The sequence below is a fragment of the Myripristis murdjan genome, chromosome 6 (genome assembly GCF_902150065.1).
Source record: "Myripristis murdjan chromosome 6, fMyrMur1.1, whole genome shotgun sequence".
In the NCBI taxonomy this organism is placed as follows: Eukaryota; Metazoa; Chordata; class Actinopteri; order Holocentriformes; family Holocentridae; genus Myripristis; species Myripristis murdjan.
This window is the reverse complement of record NC_043985.1, coordinates 34,059,848-34,075,201: the sequence shown is the minus strand read 5'-3', so window position 1 is coordinate 34,075,201 and position 15,354 is coordinate 34,059,848. Positions and strand designations below refer to the sequence as shown.

Below are 15,354 nucleotides of genomic sequence, written 5' to 3'. Positions count from 1 at the left end.
TGTACAACCTATAACATTATAAACTGTTATGAGACTCCGGGCCGCAGCCTCTGTGGCGTGTCAAAGTCGAGCAGCAGCGCCACCGTGTGTTCACACAGAGGAACTGCAGGGCTACACACACACACACACACACACACACACACACACACACACACACACACACGCCTGTCTCCTGAAATTTAAAGGGAAATTCCCCCCTAAACTACTTTAACACTTAAAGGAGCACACCAGTTTTTGTTTTTGTTTTTGTTTTTTGAGACCAGAATGCAACAGTGCAACCTCAACAGACCAGAATGCACTGCTGCAGCCTCAACAGACCAGAATGCACTGCTGCAGCCTCCACAGGCCTAATAAAATGTCCTCTGGGTGTGTTCAAACATCATCTGAACGTCTGATGCTACAGCCTGATTTCTTTAGTTAATTTTGTTTGTGTTTTATTTGAAAAACTGCCTGTTTTCTGATTTGCCTGTAAATGAGGAGATCAGCGGCTTCAGCCTGCAGCTTTTGGGCCACTGATGGAGACGTTGTGCTTTATGTCTTATATTGTTTAAGACGCTGCAGGAGCCTCTCTAACGTCACACCTTAACGGTTTGTGAGCTGTGAGTGACACCAGACGCAGACACGGCTTGAAGAGTCACACTTTATTTACAAAAACACTGAGAACCAAACAGTCAGGGCGAGGAAGCGCGGTGGCGGCTGGTTTTCCCTACAGCAGCGGCAGCAGCTAACGGCTCCGGGTTGCGTGCTGGAACACGGCAACGGCGGTGAAACTGGAGGCGGAGAGCCTCGCTGTGATTGGCTTCTGAGCTACGACCTTCGCCGCGGTGTGCGTCGCTTCATCGGGCGTCTGGCCGCTAGGATCGCAGTTTGGCTTCCGAGCGGCACGCCGACACGCTCTACTTTCTGCGGCGGGCGGCGGCGCCCTTCTTGCTGCTGTAATACGAAAAAAAAAAAAAAAAAAACAGGAGTCAGGCCTCTGGAGGAAAAATCAACTTTTCAAAAACCTTTATTTCACCAGGAGAGCTGACAACATGCTGCCCTCCTCTGGTTAGCACACAAACTACAGAGGAGCTGTTCTGGAGTTATGAGGCAATAACAAAACTAAACTCTGGGGAATTAAAGGAATATTCCACCTCTGTACATCCAATGGTTCATGTTAGCTTAGCATAAAGACTTGAAGTCTATGGGAGTCGTTAGCCTAGCCTTTTTTAAGTCCCAGGATTTCAGATCCACATGATCCACTGTGTGAAACAGACACCCTCAGATTTTTTCACTTTGACAGAGCCAGGCTAACGACTCCCATAGACTTCAAGTTTTTATGCTAAGCTAACAGGAAATGCTACCTGGTGTCCAACATCTGGCCTCAGTCTGGGGAGGTCGGGGAAAGGGGATTTTGTTTCCCTCTAACAGGTAAACATTTAGAGGTAATGAGAGTTTTATTTCATAGTTCTGATGTGACTGTGGTCGTATCCTGTTTCATCCAAAAAGACAAAAAACATAATAAAAGAGTTGCATCATAATTAGACCTCAGCATCCTTACTCCTGTATTCCCCAGAATTTGGTTTTGTTGTTCAATAATCAGCTCATAATCCCAAAATAAAGTGCTCCTCTGCTTTGCTTCACACTGAGTCACACTGCAGAGCCTGTGGGGGTTGGTGCCTTGCTCAAAGGCACCTCAGCAGTGTTTCCTTTCCTCTCAGTTTCACACCGACAGAACTGAGATGTGTGAGCGGCTGCGTCCTCTTTCAAACGACATGCAGACTTACCTGCATGAGGCCGGGCCACAACGGTCACCACACACACACACACACACACACACACACACACAGAGCTGATGCATCGCTCTCAGCGACGTGCTGAAAATGATGCATTCACTTTCAGAGTGTTGTTACTGTCAGCTTTGATGAAAAAAGTGTTACTGTTGTATCTGCAGAGTAAAGCTGAAAACACACACACACACGCAGTCACACACACACACACACACACACACACACACACACACAGACACAGCAGTGGCTCAGCTGTGTGTTGCAGAGACAGGCGGCCGCTCTCGTACCTGCTCACCTCCGCTCAGCGTCGGCCGGCAGGTGGGACTCCGGTTAGTGTGGATTTAATCTGTTTATGGCTTTTTAATCCCTACAGCTCATCACAAAGTGTCCCAAAGTGGAGATTATGGGATTAAAAAGGCCCTGAGCCGAGCTGACACAGATTTAAGCCGAGTGTCTGAAGGCCTATCCTGATGTTATTTGGTCTCAAGCAGCTGATCAGTGAAACTTTCTGCCTCTGGTTTGAGCTCCACATGGAAATTTGAGCATTTTCATGGCAAATTACCACAAAACTATCAGGATTAAACGTCATCGCCTCGAGTTTTATTGTTGTCAGGATGTCAACGGCTTCTGAAACTGCACTGAGATCAGCCTGGGACACTAAAACTCTGCATGTAAAGTCAGAAAAATGGATGTTTCAGGGCTACAGCATGGCCACAATCTGATCTGCAGTGTTATTAAAGCGGTGATATCAGTGTCTGATTATTGTTTTCTGCCATAAACTGACATGAACCGTCCTGAGCTGTTATTGTGACGGTCATGCCGCGTGGATGATGATGATGATGGGATGGAGGGGGTTTAGTGGGCTTTAGCTCTGAAGGGGCGTGTGGGTCAGTGAACGCAGCGTCACGCCAGCTGTACTCACTGCTTCTGCAGCTCGTCGATGCGGTTCCTTTGCGAGAGCACCTGGAAACGACACAGCAGCTCTTTAACAGCGACACCACACCTTTACCTGGAGGAGAGGCGCTTCTCCTCGCCGCCGCCGCCGCCGCCAGGGGGCTCCGAGGGGCCGGACGCTGCAGACTGAGGCATCATCGGAAACCGAGACGTGACACGCAGCGACGGGCCTCCTCACTCTGATCAGGCTCCTCAGCAGTCGGATAAATGGACTCCTGATTCTAATTTAGAGTTTACCTCTAAAGGTGTAATACTGATGAGAGGGACTGTTGTTTCTATATGAAAAAATGTCTAGAAATAGATTTCATAGATCCGTAATTGGGTTCTAATCAGGGATGGATGTTAATGATCCGTTCTGCAGGAAACCCCACAGAGGACAGGCTGATGCTGATGCTGTCGCGGCGAGGTGAGGTGAGCGTCGCCATGCGTTCGTCTCGGTTTCCAGACGACGATCTCTGACTGTGAAAACCCGAGCGGTCACTTACCTGCTGCCACACACACACACACCTGTAGGTGGCACTGCAGGTCCAGTCTGCTTCACTAACATCTGCAGCAGGACCAGGACATGGACGACTTTCTACTCTAGACCATCCTCACCTGCCAGCGCTCTACATCATACACCCATGTTTTCACCTGGAGAGCTCAAATCCAAACTGAGACCGACACCGTGTGAAATTTAAAAAACTTCACAGAAGGAGGGAAATGTTTCACGAAGGTGATGTTGAAATATGAATTTGTTTTGGTGGCTGAATTTAATGCCAGAGATCTTTGTTTTTTTAATCTTTAAAAAAACCTCATCATACCTGGACTTGGCTCTGATTGGCTCCTTATAATATAAAATTACATAAACCTGTCCAATCAGGGCAGCTTGCAGCAGGTTTGCCTTATTTCAATGAGCTGCTGCTGTCAGCCAATCACAGCCCAGCATTCTGACTTAGCATTCAACTTAAGTTTGAACAACAAAAATTATATATATTTTTGTGCAGTTATCATGAAGAACATGACTGTGTTGCTGAGCCAGAGGAGACTGGAAAATTTAATTAAACTGAATAAATTAACTTTTTAATTAAATTAATTTTTTTTTTTTTTTTTTTTTTATAAATGTCTGTCTCTCAGTTTTGGAGGTGAACTCTCCAGTTCTCCTTCCCGCTGCGTGTTGTCCTCGGACTCCTGAGGCTCCCGGGGCCCCCGGGGCTCCCGGGGCCCCCGAGGCTCCCGGGGCCCCCGAGGCCGATGGGGCCCCCGAGGCTCCCGGGGCCCCTGTCGGGTTTGAGCTTCATGCTGGCGGAGCATGCAGCGGGCCGAGCCGACGCCCCGCTCAGCTCTACTTACAACTTGCTGAGCTCCTCCACTCTCTTACGCAGGGTTGTGACCTGAAGGGGGCAGAGCAGAGCCGTCACACCCAGAGACACACACAGGGGCTGACCTTTGACCTCCAGACCCCAAACCGCCCCCCACCCCCCCCGCTGTGAACCGAGAGCCCCCTCAGTCTGACAGGAGTGTGACTTTAGGCTTCAACACACCAGTTTGATCATGTTCTCTGTGTGCTGCAAAAATCATGTCACATGTCGGCCTGAGGAGGCGGAGCTAAACCTCCAGGTGAGTGTGAACCTCCAGGTGAGTCTGTCGTCCGTCAGCCCTCAGCGAGCTGCACGGACAGACACTCAGAGGTCATCGGAGGTCACGGCTACATTTCCAAATTCCCCCATTTCCGTCAGTCGGCGTCAAAAACCTGGAAAATCTGTGAATGTGATCCGTCACGTTCTCAAGAGAGGAACATCAATAAGCATCAGTGAAATGATAAAAAATAGAAAAAAATAAAAGAAAAACAGCTGCATTAGAAAGTATGTGCATTATGTCTGAATATGTGCATTAATCCCACAAAAATATTACAAAGACAAATACAAAAATAAGTAAATGAGCACATGTAGTCCTACAGGGATCAGTGATTGCACAGTGAAATGTGAATTAAACAGCTGAAGGTATGCTGTCTGTTCACTCAGGCTCAGAAAGTTAATTACTATGTTAATCACTCAGTGAAATAAATTAAATTATTAATTATTGTAAAGGCTGTTAATCATTTTGTTGTAAAGAGTTTAAAGAACTCGGCTGAGAAATGGTGATTTTAGCAGGACTGGACGATTATGAGATATTAAATTATTTGCTGTTAGTGCTTTTTGATAATGATAATAAAATGTATTATTTATAATAAAACAGAGGTTTAGTTTATTTATAGGCTTTTATTGCAGAAGCAGAAAAACAAAGAAAAACAGTTAAAGGTCTATTTCCTCAAAATGTGAGTGGCTGTGTGTGTGTGTGTGTGTGTGTGTGTGTGGCTCTCTCACCTCGTACTTCTGCCTCTTCAGTCTCTCCATGTGGTCGAACTTCTCAGACTCCAGCTGGCGCATCCAATCGTACAGCTCGTTGATCTTGTCTCTGCAGGAGGCAACACACACACACACAGGTTGGTCTGGTGTGTGTGTGCATGTGTGTGTGTGTGTGTGTGTGTGTGTGTCGGGCCGAGCGGCTCACTTCAGCTTGTCCTCGTTCAGATGGTCGATGTTGAGCGCCTTGCGTCTGGAAGCCAGGATCTTCTTCTTCTTCTCTCTCTCAGTCTCTTTCTTGCCTCCTCTCTTCTGGTCAGCCTGTCGGACACACACACACACACACGCACACACACACACACATACACACACATACACAGTTACCAAGAATGCAGACTGACAGAGCTGCTGCTTGTTAACATTAACAATTTATTTTAGTGAAGTTTCAGAAAATAAAATAAAATAAAATAAAATAAAAATTTTTGATAATTTTCAGGTAATTTCTTTATTTTTTTAATTTCTGTTTTATTGTTTTAATTTCTCTAATTTTTATCGATTTAGTTAATTTTTTTTGTCAATTCTCTAGAATTTTTTTTTTTTTTTTTTTTTTACTAATTTGCTAATCTCATTTATTCTTGAGTTTTTAACAGAAATATTTGTAATATAAAATGAGCAAAATAAACTTTTCTCACTGATCTCCCCCCTGTGTGTGTGTGTGTGTGTGTGTGTGTGTGTGTGCCCACCCTCTGCAGGTGGCTGCTGACGGCGCCCATGCTGGACAGGGCGGACTTCTTCTTGGCCTCCTCATCTGCCTTCTTCTTGGCATCAGCCTCCTCCTTCTGCAGCCTCTCAGCCTGCAGGGATTCATTTCAGTTTTATTATTTTTGATTTTAACTCGTCGTGAAAACACACGAAACCAAAACGAGGACACGAACCTCACGTCTGGCCTGACGCTCCTTCTCCTTCTCAGCGCGGATCCTCTGCTGCTCGGCTCTCTCAGCACGACGCTTCTCCTGCACACACACACACACACACACACACACACACAATGAGGACGCCTGAGAGCTTCTTTGCTTTTTGAGTCTCTAAATCAAAGGCTCAAATATTCTGTTTTGTGTGAAAAGAAAAATCTTTTAATTAAATTTTAAAATATATCTGAGCCACTCTGCACCACCTGTCCTGCTGGACACAATTAGAGGGTTTTCTATAAATAAATAAATTAATTAATTAAAATTAAAATAATTTAAATTTAAATTTAAAAATTTACAAATGCAAAAATGCAAAAAAAATAAAAAAATAAAAAAAAATGGAGTTCTAAAAAATAAGTTTTCAATTAAAAAAAAATGTTTAAAAAAAAATGAAATCAGACAGGCACCAAATTATGAGATTTTTAAAAAATCTAATTAAAAAAATAAATAGGTAAAAATTGGCAGCGGCAGTGGTGCAGGTAGAGATAAAACTGAATACAATATGGAAATGATGAGTTTTTCTCAGACTCTCTTTCTGAGACTCTGTGCTCAGTCAGCAGCAGAAAACCTTTTATTGTGAAAGGAGAGGAAGCTGCCTGTGTCTTCCTCTCTGAGATGAGACACTCACGATTCTCTCCTTGAGGGCGATGAGCTCCTCCTCCTCCTTCTTCCTGCACTCGAAGTGAGCGTCGATCAGAGCCTGCAGCTCGATCAGGTCCTTGTTCTGACGTTTCTTCTGGATGTCCTGCGGGCCGACAGAGAAAACACAGCTCAGAACACACGGAACCAGAGGAACCAGAGGAACCAGAGGAACCAGAGGAACCAGAGGAACCAGAGGAACCAGAGGAACCGACACCAAGGGGGAACCAGGAGGCCTCGGGGGCGGCGGGGCTACTCACATCAAAGTCCACTTTCTCACCATCGGGGATCTTGGGTGCGCTGGGCCTGCAGGAGAGGACACAGGCTGTTGATTCATGTTTCAATAAAGCTGTTTTTTTAATTTTTATATAGTTTTTAATGGACGGTCTAATGGAAGCTAAAATATGTGCAGAAATGAGGCCACAAGAGAAGGGAACTTACTTGAACTTTGGCTTCTCCTCTGCATGTTAGGAAATGAAGAAGGGGACAAGTACATGTCATCGGGTTAGAACAGCACACTGGACGCTTTGAGGCAAATTATTTCATTTCCAGGCAAAAGGTCTCAGGCATTATTAACATGGATTACTAAAGGCTACGCTGTGGGCTCTGCGTGAAATGTAAAAAAAAACTGGTCAAAGAAAATCCAAAGTGTAGCTTTGCTGTCACTTTTGAAGTTAGAGTTAGATTTAAATTAAAAAAAAGAAGAAGAACAACAAACAGGTGAAAAACTTGACATTGTGAGAGTCAAACAGCTTTACACAGGAACATCAGGTTTGTGAATATCAGAGAAAACCTTGCTGTGAGTACAGTTACAGTAAATCATAGCTGAACACTGTTGAACCATCCCACGTTACAGAAAAAACAAAAACATTAAAAGAAATTAAAGAAGAAAATCAGTATCATCGGCCTTCATCTGCCTAAGAGTCGGTGATCATTTAGTTTTCTGTTGGGTTTTGTCGGGATTTGCTCTAAAAAAATGAAACAGTCCTGCAAATGTGTGTCCTGTTTTTCTTTTCTCTCTCTTTTTTTTTTTTTTTTTTTTTTTTTTTTTTTGTTGGCTTGACCCCAAAAATCATTTATTGACAAGCAAGACGGGAGGGCGTTCCTCCTGTGTTTTTGGTCTGGCGATGAGTTTGGCGGCTCCATGCCATGCAGGTGACGGGCGGCGCAGCCAGGTGTTCACCGGCGGGCCGCGACCACTCAAGCACATGTTAGCGTTTCAGATCCTCTCACCCTTTTTCTCCACTAGCATTATGTGTCTCAAAACAAATATACGATTTATTTTTATTTCCAAATCCTGTACTGTGCGTTGGTTGCTTTGATTTTTTTTTTTTTTCAACTTTCAATTTTACAAATGAAGCCAATGGGACGGTGCTGCTGGGTTTAACAGACAGGTAAAAAAAAAAAGATTTTGACAGACGTTTTGTGAGGCAGGCGTTCCTCCACTACAGCTAGACGTCAGACCTTGCAGAAGCAGAGAGACAGAAGTGTGTCGGTGAAGTTTTGGCGGGGCGTACCGTACCTTCCTCCTCCGGGGCCTCTGCATGCAGCAAGCATCGAAAACAAGAGCAAAACAGACAGTTAGCAAGCACAGCGCTGCGCACGTTCACCACTGTTCACCAGCAGAGTCTGCAGGGGTGGAGCTACGGGGGGCGGGCCTAGAGGGGCGGAGCTACAGGAGCGCTCATGGGGGGCTAAAGGGTGGCAGTCGGACAGATGAGTTTCAGTCCTGTAAACGTCCAACCAGTGACAACAATTCAAATTTTTTTCCTATCAGATTGTCCAGACTGGGGTGGCAGCTGGGGGGTGGGGGGGTCTGTGTTGTTGGGGTGGCAGCTGCCGGCTCGGGCCACCCTGGTAGCTCCGCCCCTGCTGCTGCTGACTCACTTGCATGTAAAAGATGATGCTTTGTTGAAGTAAAGACTATGAATACAAGGTGAGAGGCAATGGGTCAGATGAGGCGTTCAGGGGCCTCGTTTTCATCTTTAAACAGCTCAACAAAGTATCATAATGCTGCATTCATGTGCTGTGCGTTTTTTGGGAAAAATGCGATTTTTCCTTTTGCAGAATTTCACATGAACCTGCGTTGCATGATCAAGACAAAAAGCTGCTGCCACATGACATCTAAAATAATGATGCAGTGGTGACCTTTAACCTTTACACTAGCATCATGCATCTTTACTGCAGGCTGGATGTTAGCCAGACTAATCGTCGCCGCTAACATTAGTTTGCGTGTGGTTTGTTAAATTAGCTGTTGGATTAGGTGTTTGGTTATCGCTCGAGCCGACAGCACGTGAATGCAAAGCTGCTCGGCGTGTGACTCTTTGGAAGTCCTGGGATGTCGGACTTTCTCGCCAGCACTTGAATCAGACATGAGACAGTTTCAGTGATTTCCAACGGGGAATGAAGCCAAAAGATGAAAATCCAAGAGTCCATCTTTTTAAAATTCTCTGCCATGTTTTGATAACCTGATGTTTACCATGGTCAGATATCAAAACAGTGAAAAAGCGACAAAAAATGACATCAGACTGATTTGCTTCCAACATGTAAAGCCCCAAATCTTCAATTCAGATGTCAAATAAATGAAGCTGACAGACAAATCACAGGGTTTGATGCTGCTTTTCCACCAGAATTGACTGATTTAAAACATGCCTGGATTATATGACAGAGTGAGCTGGACATTAATGCATGTGGTCTGGTTACTGTTCATAAGCACTGCCGTACAACACACATGGATTTTTTTTTTTTAAGTTGAGATGCAGACATTTGCATCTTTGCAACTCAAAAACGTTTAGGAATGAATGACAGGACGTCCCGGAGACGTTTACCTCCTGACCGGCTGCTGTCAAGTCACATGATCACTGCTGGGTTTAAAACGGGTCAGATATCAGCAGGTAAAACATCCTGTGCATCTGGTGACATGGTGGTAAACTCTGTCAGGGTTGAGGGTTTGATTCCCGTCTGTGCCGGAAATGTATGCACTCATTGTTCACTCATTGAGAGTCGGGCTAGACCGATGTATGGTGCTGATTTTTTAAAATATTAAATAGCAACACCTCTGATAGGATGGAGGTTCTTCCTCAGTGCTCAGACACACAGAGAAGAGGACAAGTTCTGGAGGGAATTTTGAAAATAAAAAATTGTTTAAAATTTATCTCCATATCGGCCTTCACAAACCCATATCGGTCAAACCCAAACATTAAGTCTCTTTGACATAGACATAATTAAACCACTGCAAAAAAAATCTCCATCTTATCAAGTCATCCAGTCTCATTTTCAGTGTCCGAATCCTGCTTTTTTTTTTTTTTTAGGTCAAAAATCTGCCAGTGGGATGAGATAATCCCACTTTTTCCCAAAGCTGTTTGCAGAAAACCAGATTTGAGGCTGAATGACTGGGTAACATGGGGAGTTCCTCATCCCCTCTGAGTGCTACATAGAACCGGCCATGTGCGGTCTGAGGTGGGGGGGGGTCTGGTTAGTGGACGTGGTGAACAGGTCGGGGTTAGTGGGTCTGTCTGGCTGTAGCCGGTGGAGCGCACCGCCGCCGCCTGGGGAAGGATGACAGAATAAACCTCAACGCCACATACCTTCATGCACCTCCTCTGGTTCTGGCTCAGGCTCTGGCTCAGGCTCTGGTTCTGGTTCTACCACTGGTTCTGGTTCTGGCTCTGGCTCTGGCTCTGGTTCTGGCTCAGGGGCCGCCTCAGGGGCCACCTCTACTTCCTCTACTACCTCCTCTGCTACAGCTACACAACATGCAGCGAGTAACCAGGGAGAGGAAGGGCGATGAAAGGGTTAATGGAAGCAGGGGAGAGGGGAAGAAGAGGACAGGACAGGAGAGGACAGGAGAGGAGAGGAGGTGTTGGCGATGAGTCGATGGGATGAAAAAAGGGGTGAAATGAGGTTACGAGGAGGTTTGGTGGTGCTGCAGTTCAGGCGGACGGCCACCGGGTGGCGCTGAAGCACGTGAGACAGCAAGCAATTATGGGAAAAGGGAAAAGGTCAGTCATTGATGGACACAAAAACTGCGATCGATTTCCCATGTGCAGAAACCTGGAAACAGCAACTGCAACTCGGTGCGGTGACAGGAAAAGGTTTGTTTTTGTCGGACGGCAGGATGGCGACATCTACTGGCCGTGTGCAGCAGAGACACAAACTAGTCCTGACCTGCTTTGTCATTTCAGGGGGTCTTTGGTGAGAAAAAAAGAAAGATGGCGTTAGTGTTAAAGTGGCATGCCAGACGGTCCACAGAGGTGGCGCTTGAAGAAGTGAGCAGACATGTCCAACCACATGGGTGAAGGAGGGCACTGACACAATTAGTATGAACGACATGAGACTTATCATGTGGAGTCTGCAGGCTGCATCTTACCATCGAGATCTTCACGTTCGTCCGAGAAAGAAAGGAGCAGAACAACATTATGACAAGATCCCGCCTGTACCCAATTTGAATTAATACTCAAATGCAAATGTGGGTACAGCGAGGATCCATGCTGAGCATTCACAACGCGGTCCTGCTGTGCTGACCGGAGCTCGCCGGGCCTCTTTAACGTCCCGGGACGCCACACGAGCGTCGCGGCGAGCCCGCTCAGCTCAGCACGACGGCACAGTCGCACATCAAAGCTGCAGGGCCGTTGGCAGCAGAGCAGCGCATACCGAGCCTCAGAGCTAAACGTGACATGAACTCGACTCTGATGCCACGCTCTGAAAGCACGGATGACTCTGTCCTGCTGTCAACGGGGGATCCTGCAACCATGCAAGTAGCAATGAAGGCCTCTGGCAGCCACAGACATGAGATAGATAACGTGTGTGCACAAGTGCATGACTTCAGAGGGAGAGAGGAGAGTGTCATGGCATAACTCAAATCTCAGGGAGTCAAGCCAAACCTGCAAACATTTTTTTTTTCCTCCAATGCAATTAAACCATTCTACAGGGAATGGAAAGTCAGTTAGGCAATGTTCAGAAATAATAAGAGTAATGGAAATAATAATAATAATAATAATAATAATAATAATAAGGATGATAATAACACTTGGATTTAGAGTGGAACTGGGGATTGAAGATGGGGAAGATAATTTTTACAGTTTGAGACGTTTAGGTGGAGCAAATGTTGGTACTTACCCTGATCACTGCAAGACAGGAGAGAGAGAGAGAGAGAGAGAGAGAGAGAGAGAGAGAGAGAGAGAGAGAGATTTATAGACAAAACTTCACACTGACAGATTTTTCTTTTTTTTTTTTTTCTTTTGTCTGGATGAGTTAAAGACTAACTAAACCCCAAATCCCAAATTTAACCCTGTCCTCTGATGGTGAGCAGCTATTTACATTATTAAATTTCAAAATATATGTGATTGTAAACAGTTACAGCTACAGAGGAAAAAATGTAATTAAATTGCAGTTACTAATCAAAATGTTGAGGTTACATCTGGTAAAAAGCTGATGTGTTGGCAGCATGCGCCTGTTTCTGATTGGTTCTCTTGTTTGAATTAATTAACCTGTTAATTGTCTGCGGGCCACCGGAGAGCTGCCACCCTGCTTTTCACCACCAGAGGTCAGGCTTCACACAGGTTTGGGTTTGGGGAGTTTATTTGCTCTTTAAGCTCTGAAAGTGTGAATGCAAATGTGCAGGTGTGTGGTACTTACATTTCCTCTGTGTCAGACATGGTGACTGTGGACTTGGAGACAACCTGGAGGCGAGAGGGGAGGGGAGAGGAGCTGTGAGGAGCTGTGAGGAGCCTGTACGCTGTATTTATAGCTCAGGATTAAGTTGCAGATGTCTTGGATGTTTCCTGTCAGCCCCACCCTGCCAAAACCCACCCAACACACTCTTCCAAACCAAAAAAAGCCCAACAAAAAACATGATAATTCATCTTTTTTTAGTTATCTCTCTAAATGTTTTTTAATGGCGGTCATGAATTCAAACATCTCAAATGAAAACGGATCAAACCAACATCTTTCTCTGGTGTATTTGGTTATAATTAGTGTCAGTAATTGGACTGAAATTCGAACCCCGTCCTGAATCTGCTTCTCCCTATGATAAGTGAGAAGGGAGCCAAACATAGATTTATGCCAATGCTCTTGCCTTTTTCCCTGCTGCCGGGCGAGAGATTGATGCTGCTGTCGAAAAAAATCCCAGGGGTCGCGGTAAAGGTCGGGCGCCAGGCCTTTCCCAGGCGCTCGGGTCCCTTTGGCAGCATGGGTGTTAAAGACTTTTTTATCTTTAGAAACACTTTGCTGCAGCTCTGAACAATTTATAGCAGAGCCGCTTCTAAAGCAATCCCCAGTATGTCACACTATTGCGTTCGGTTATTAAACGCCCAACTTTTGCTATGCTGAGAACGCATCGCCGATGGGTCCGATGAAAAGCTTGATTTGGTTAATAAATATATATGAGACCAGGTTGTATTTAGAGTTAATTAGCTCTTGGTCTAATGTCATTACTGCCAGGCCACCAAGGAGGAGTCCCACGTCACAACTATTTCAAAAACAGACAGCTGCAAATGTCTCGGAGAAAACGGTCCCGGATCTGATTTCAGTGGATCCAACGCTGGAGATCGGGTTCTTTCGCTTGGAATAGTTCCCATAATTCCGATCTGCTTTCCTTATGTGGCCGCCTGTCTCACACGGTTCCTTCGATCGGCTCCCTCCTACTCGAAATAAACACCGGAAAGGAACTCGTGAAGATTAAAGTCCTGCTTCCTGATAATTGGATTTTTGAATCCCAGTTAATCATTCAGTTTCCCCCTCGGGGATCAATAAAGTATTTCTGATTTCTGAATCTTTACAAACTGTGAGCTCAGACCTGTCAGGTGTCATGATGACTTTGTTATGTAATGTTACTCATGGAGGAATCTTGCATCTAAAACATCCCTTCCTATCCGAGCCGGAGTGTCTTGGCTCCTGTTTCACATGTTAAGTAAGTGTGTATTCGATTATCCTCATGCTATGTGAGCTATAATGTGCTCGTAAGCCCCGCCCATTTACAGCTCAGCTAACAGACATCATCAAAATTAAAGATAAACGGCCAAAACTAAAATCGATCTCTCTTCCAAAAATAACTGGATCTTTCATAAGAGTTAGAAACTGATCCAGGTTCACCACCTCTGTTACATAACCCGGTCATCCAGCCTTCACCTCGACCTGAAGCTCAAAGCTCCTTCAGAGGCTTTAAGCGTCTGCAAATCCCACAGGTATGAAGCTCCGCCGGCCGGCTGGAGTCCGACCAAAAACAACAAAAACAACACGCAGTTCCCTTAAGGTAGCGGGCTGCTGTCCTGCAAACACCTCACGACACCGAGTCTGGGTCATTTTCACATTTTCACTTCAGCTGAGGAGAGTTTGTGCCTCCCGTTTCAAAACACCCTGAAAACAAAGTCCTGAGCCTCACCCCTAACACTTTGGAGATACAAGGTTTCCACAGAGACAGCAACACAACAAAATCAGCACTTTTCAGCTTCACTCATTCGCACACATTCACTCAGACCGGACATTCCTGACCACTGAACTCAACCAGAGAAGCAGCGTGGCTCTCTGGGATCAAATGGGAGCCTGTAGAGGAGGCCTGCCCTCCCCCCACCTCACCAACCCTGGGATCCACTGCCGGTCCAGAGTTGGAGCAGAAAGGCTGCCCCGTCACCCCTGACCTCAGCAGCTCCGCAGAGCCAGCCGGGATGAGGTTTAACACATGTGGACTCAGCTGTTGCTAGCTTGGATTGAGTGTTGGTTTGAAAGTGTTGGGGGTTGGGGGGGCAGGGAACTCTTAACATTGCACTTGAGCTTTTTCTTTCACCCATCACTCCCTCTCTCTCTCTCTCTCTCTCTCTTTCTCACACTCTCTCTCTTCCTTACCTCAGAAAAGCTGAAAGAAGCGAGCTCCCCGCTGGCCGAGACTGGCTGTAAGGTTCTGCAAACTTACCGCGCTGATTTTGTCCTTCTGTTATAGTGACACTTGATCCGGACAGCCTCCCCATTGGCCGAGGAGCCGGGCCACGGGGGGCCGGCCGACGTCTTCGCCCCCCCGACCCCGACACTCAATAAGGAGATGGTCGGGTCGAGTGGTAAGGAGGTAGGCTCAAGTTTTGGAGAAGGCCAGCCAAGAAGCCCCTGATGCTATTCTGGGCTGCTACATGAGGCAAGCAAATTTCATCCAAGAGAGAGGCGAGACAAGAACATCTGATTTCTAGAGGCGTCCCGGCACTATAAACATAATGTGCAGCATGGTCAAAGCAGGACAGGGACCTGAACTGTTTACAGTCCAACATGTTGGCCCCTCTGTTCCCCCGAACAGCTTTGAACTTTTATTTTTCTTTTATTATCTGCTTTGCAAGTCTCAGTCAAGTCAGGACAGGATCAGGCTGTGTAGCCCCATCAACACCTGCTCCAAAATAATGGGATTACCTCAGAGAAGCGTCACAGTTTTATCCCCGCCAGACCCTGAGAAAGGCATGGGAAATATTAGATGACAAGACCATCAGATATACAGCACAGCGAGTCCGACCTCCTCCCTTCAGGCCAGAGCGCTCTGCTTCCCCACCGTGAGACAAATCAAAGGGAAAACACTTTCCTACCACAAGTAATAAAAGAGATCAAATAAGGGCTGGAAGGATTCCCACATGGGACGGCTATAACTTCACCAAAATGCATTTGACTGCTGACCTCTGTCTTCACTCTCCACACCTGGCGATCTGCAAATCTGTCCTCTTGTTA

At 45.9% G+C, this 15,354-nt stretch overlaps 1 protein-coding gene across 6 annotated transcripts; it reads right to left on the bottom strand.

The window, feature by feature from the left end:
• Positions 1–623: 623 nt before the first annotated feature.
• tnnt3a (troponin T type 3a (skeletal, fast)) lies at positions 624–14,553 on the bottom strand. 6 transcript variants are annotated; one of them, XM_030054449.1, is made up of 14 exons: positions 14,493–14,553; positions 12,292–12,328; positions 11,773–11,780; positions 10,242–10,400; positions 8,177–8,194; positions 7,096–7,114; positions 6,915–6,960; positions 6,644–6,760; positions 5,983–6,060; positions 5,791–5,901; positions 5,256–5,368; positions 5,069–5,159; positions 4,056–4,096; positions 624–933 (listed from the first exon to the last, which is right to left on the bottom strand). In XM_030054449.1, exons 2-14 carry the CDS (start codon positions 12,309–12,311, stop codon positions 897–899), a joined length of 858 nt encoding a protein of 285 aa, XP_029910309.1. In that variant the 5' UTR covers positions 12,312–12,328; positions 14,493–14,553; the 3' UTR covers positions 624–896. The 6 variants fall into 6 exon arrangements, with proteins under 6 accessions (XP_029910309.1, XP_029910311.1, XP_029910310.1 ...); XM_030054451.1 differs by lacking the exon at positions 4,056–4,096 and adding an exon at positions 2,692–2,732; XM_030054450.1 differs by having other exon boundaries at positions 12,292–12,335; positions 14,497–14,541.
• Between the last annotated feature and the right edge of the window lie 801 nt (positions 14,554–15,354).

Bases quoted from the DNA above. Each gene is read 5' to 3' on its own strand.
- tnnt3a (XM_030054449.1), bottom strand. From the start codon at position 12,311: ATGTCTGACACAGAGGAAAT. The intron at 6,061-6,643 runs GTGAGTGTCTCA...GTGTGTGTGCAG, and splicing joins TCGCCCTCAAGGAGAGAATC to GAGAAGCGTCGTGCTGAGAG. The intron at 4,097-5,068 runs GTGAGAGAGCCA...TGCCCCCTTCAG, and splicing joins TGAAGAGGCAGAAGTACGAG to GTCACAACCCTGCGTAAGAG.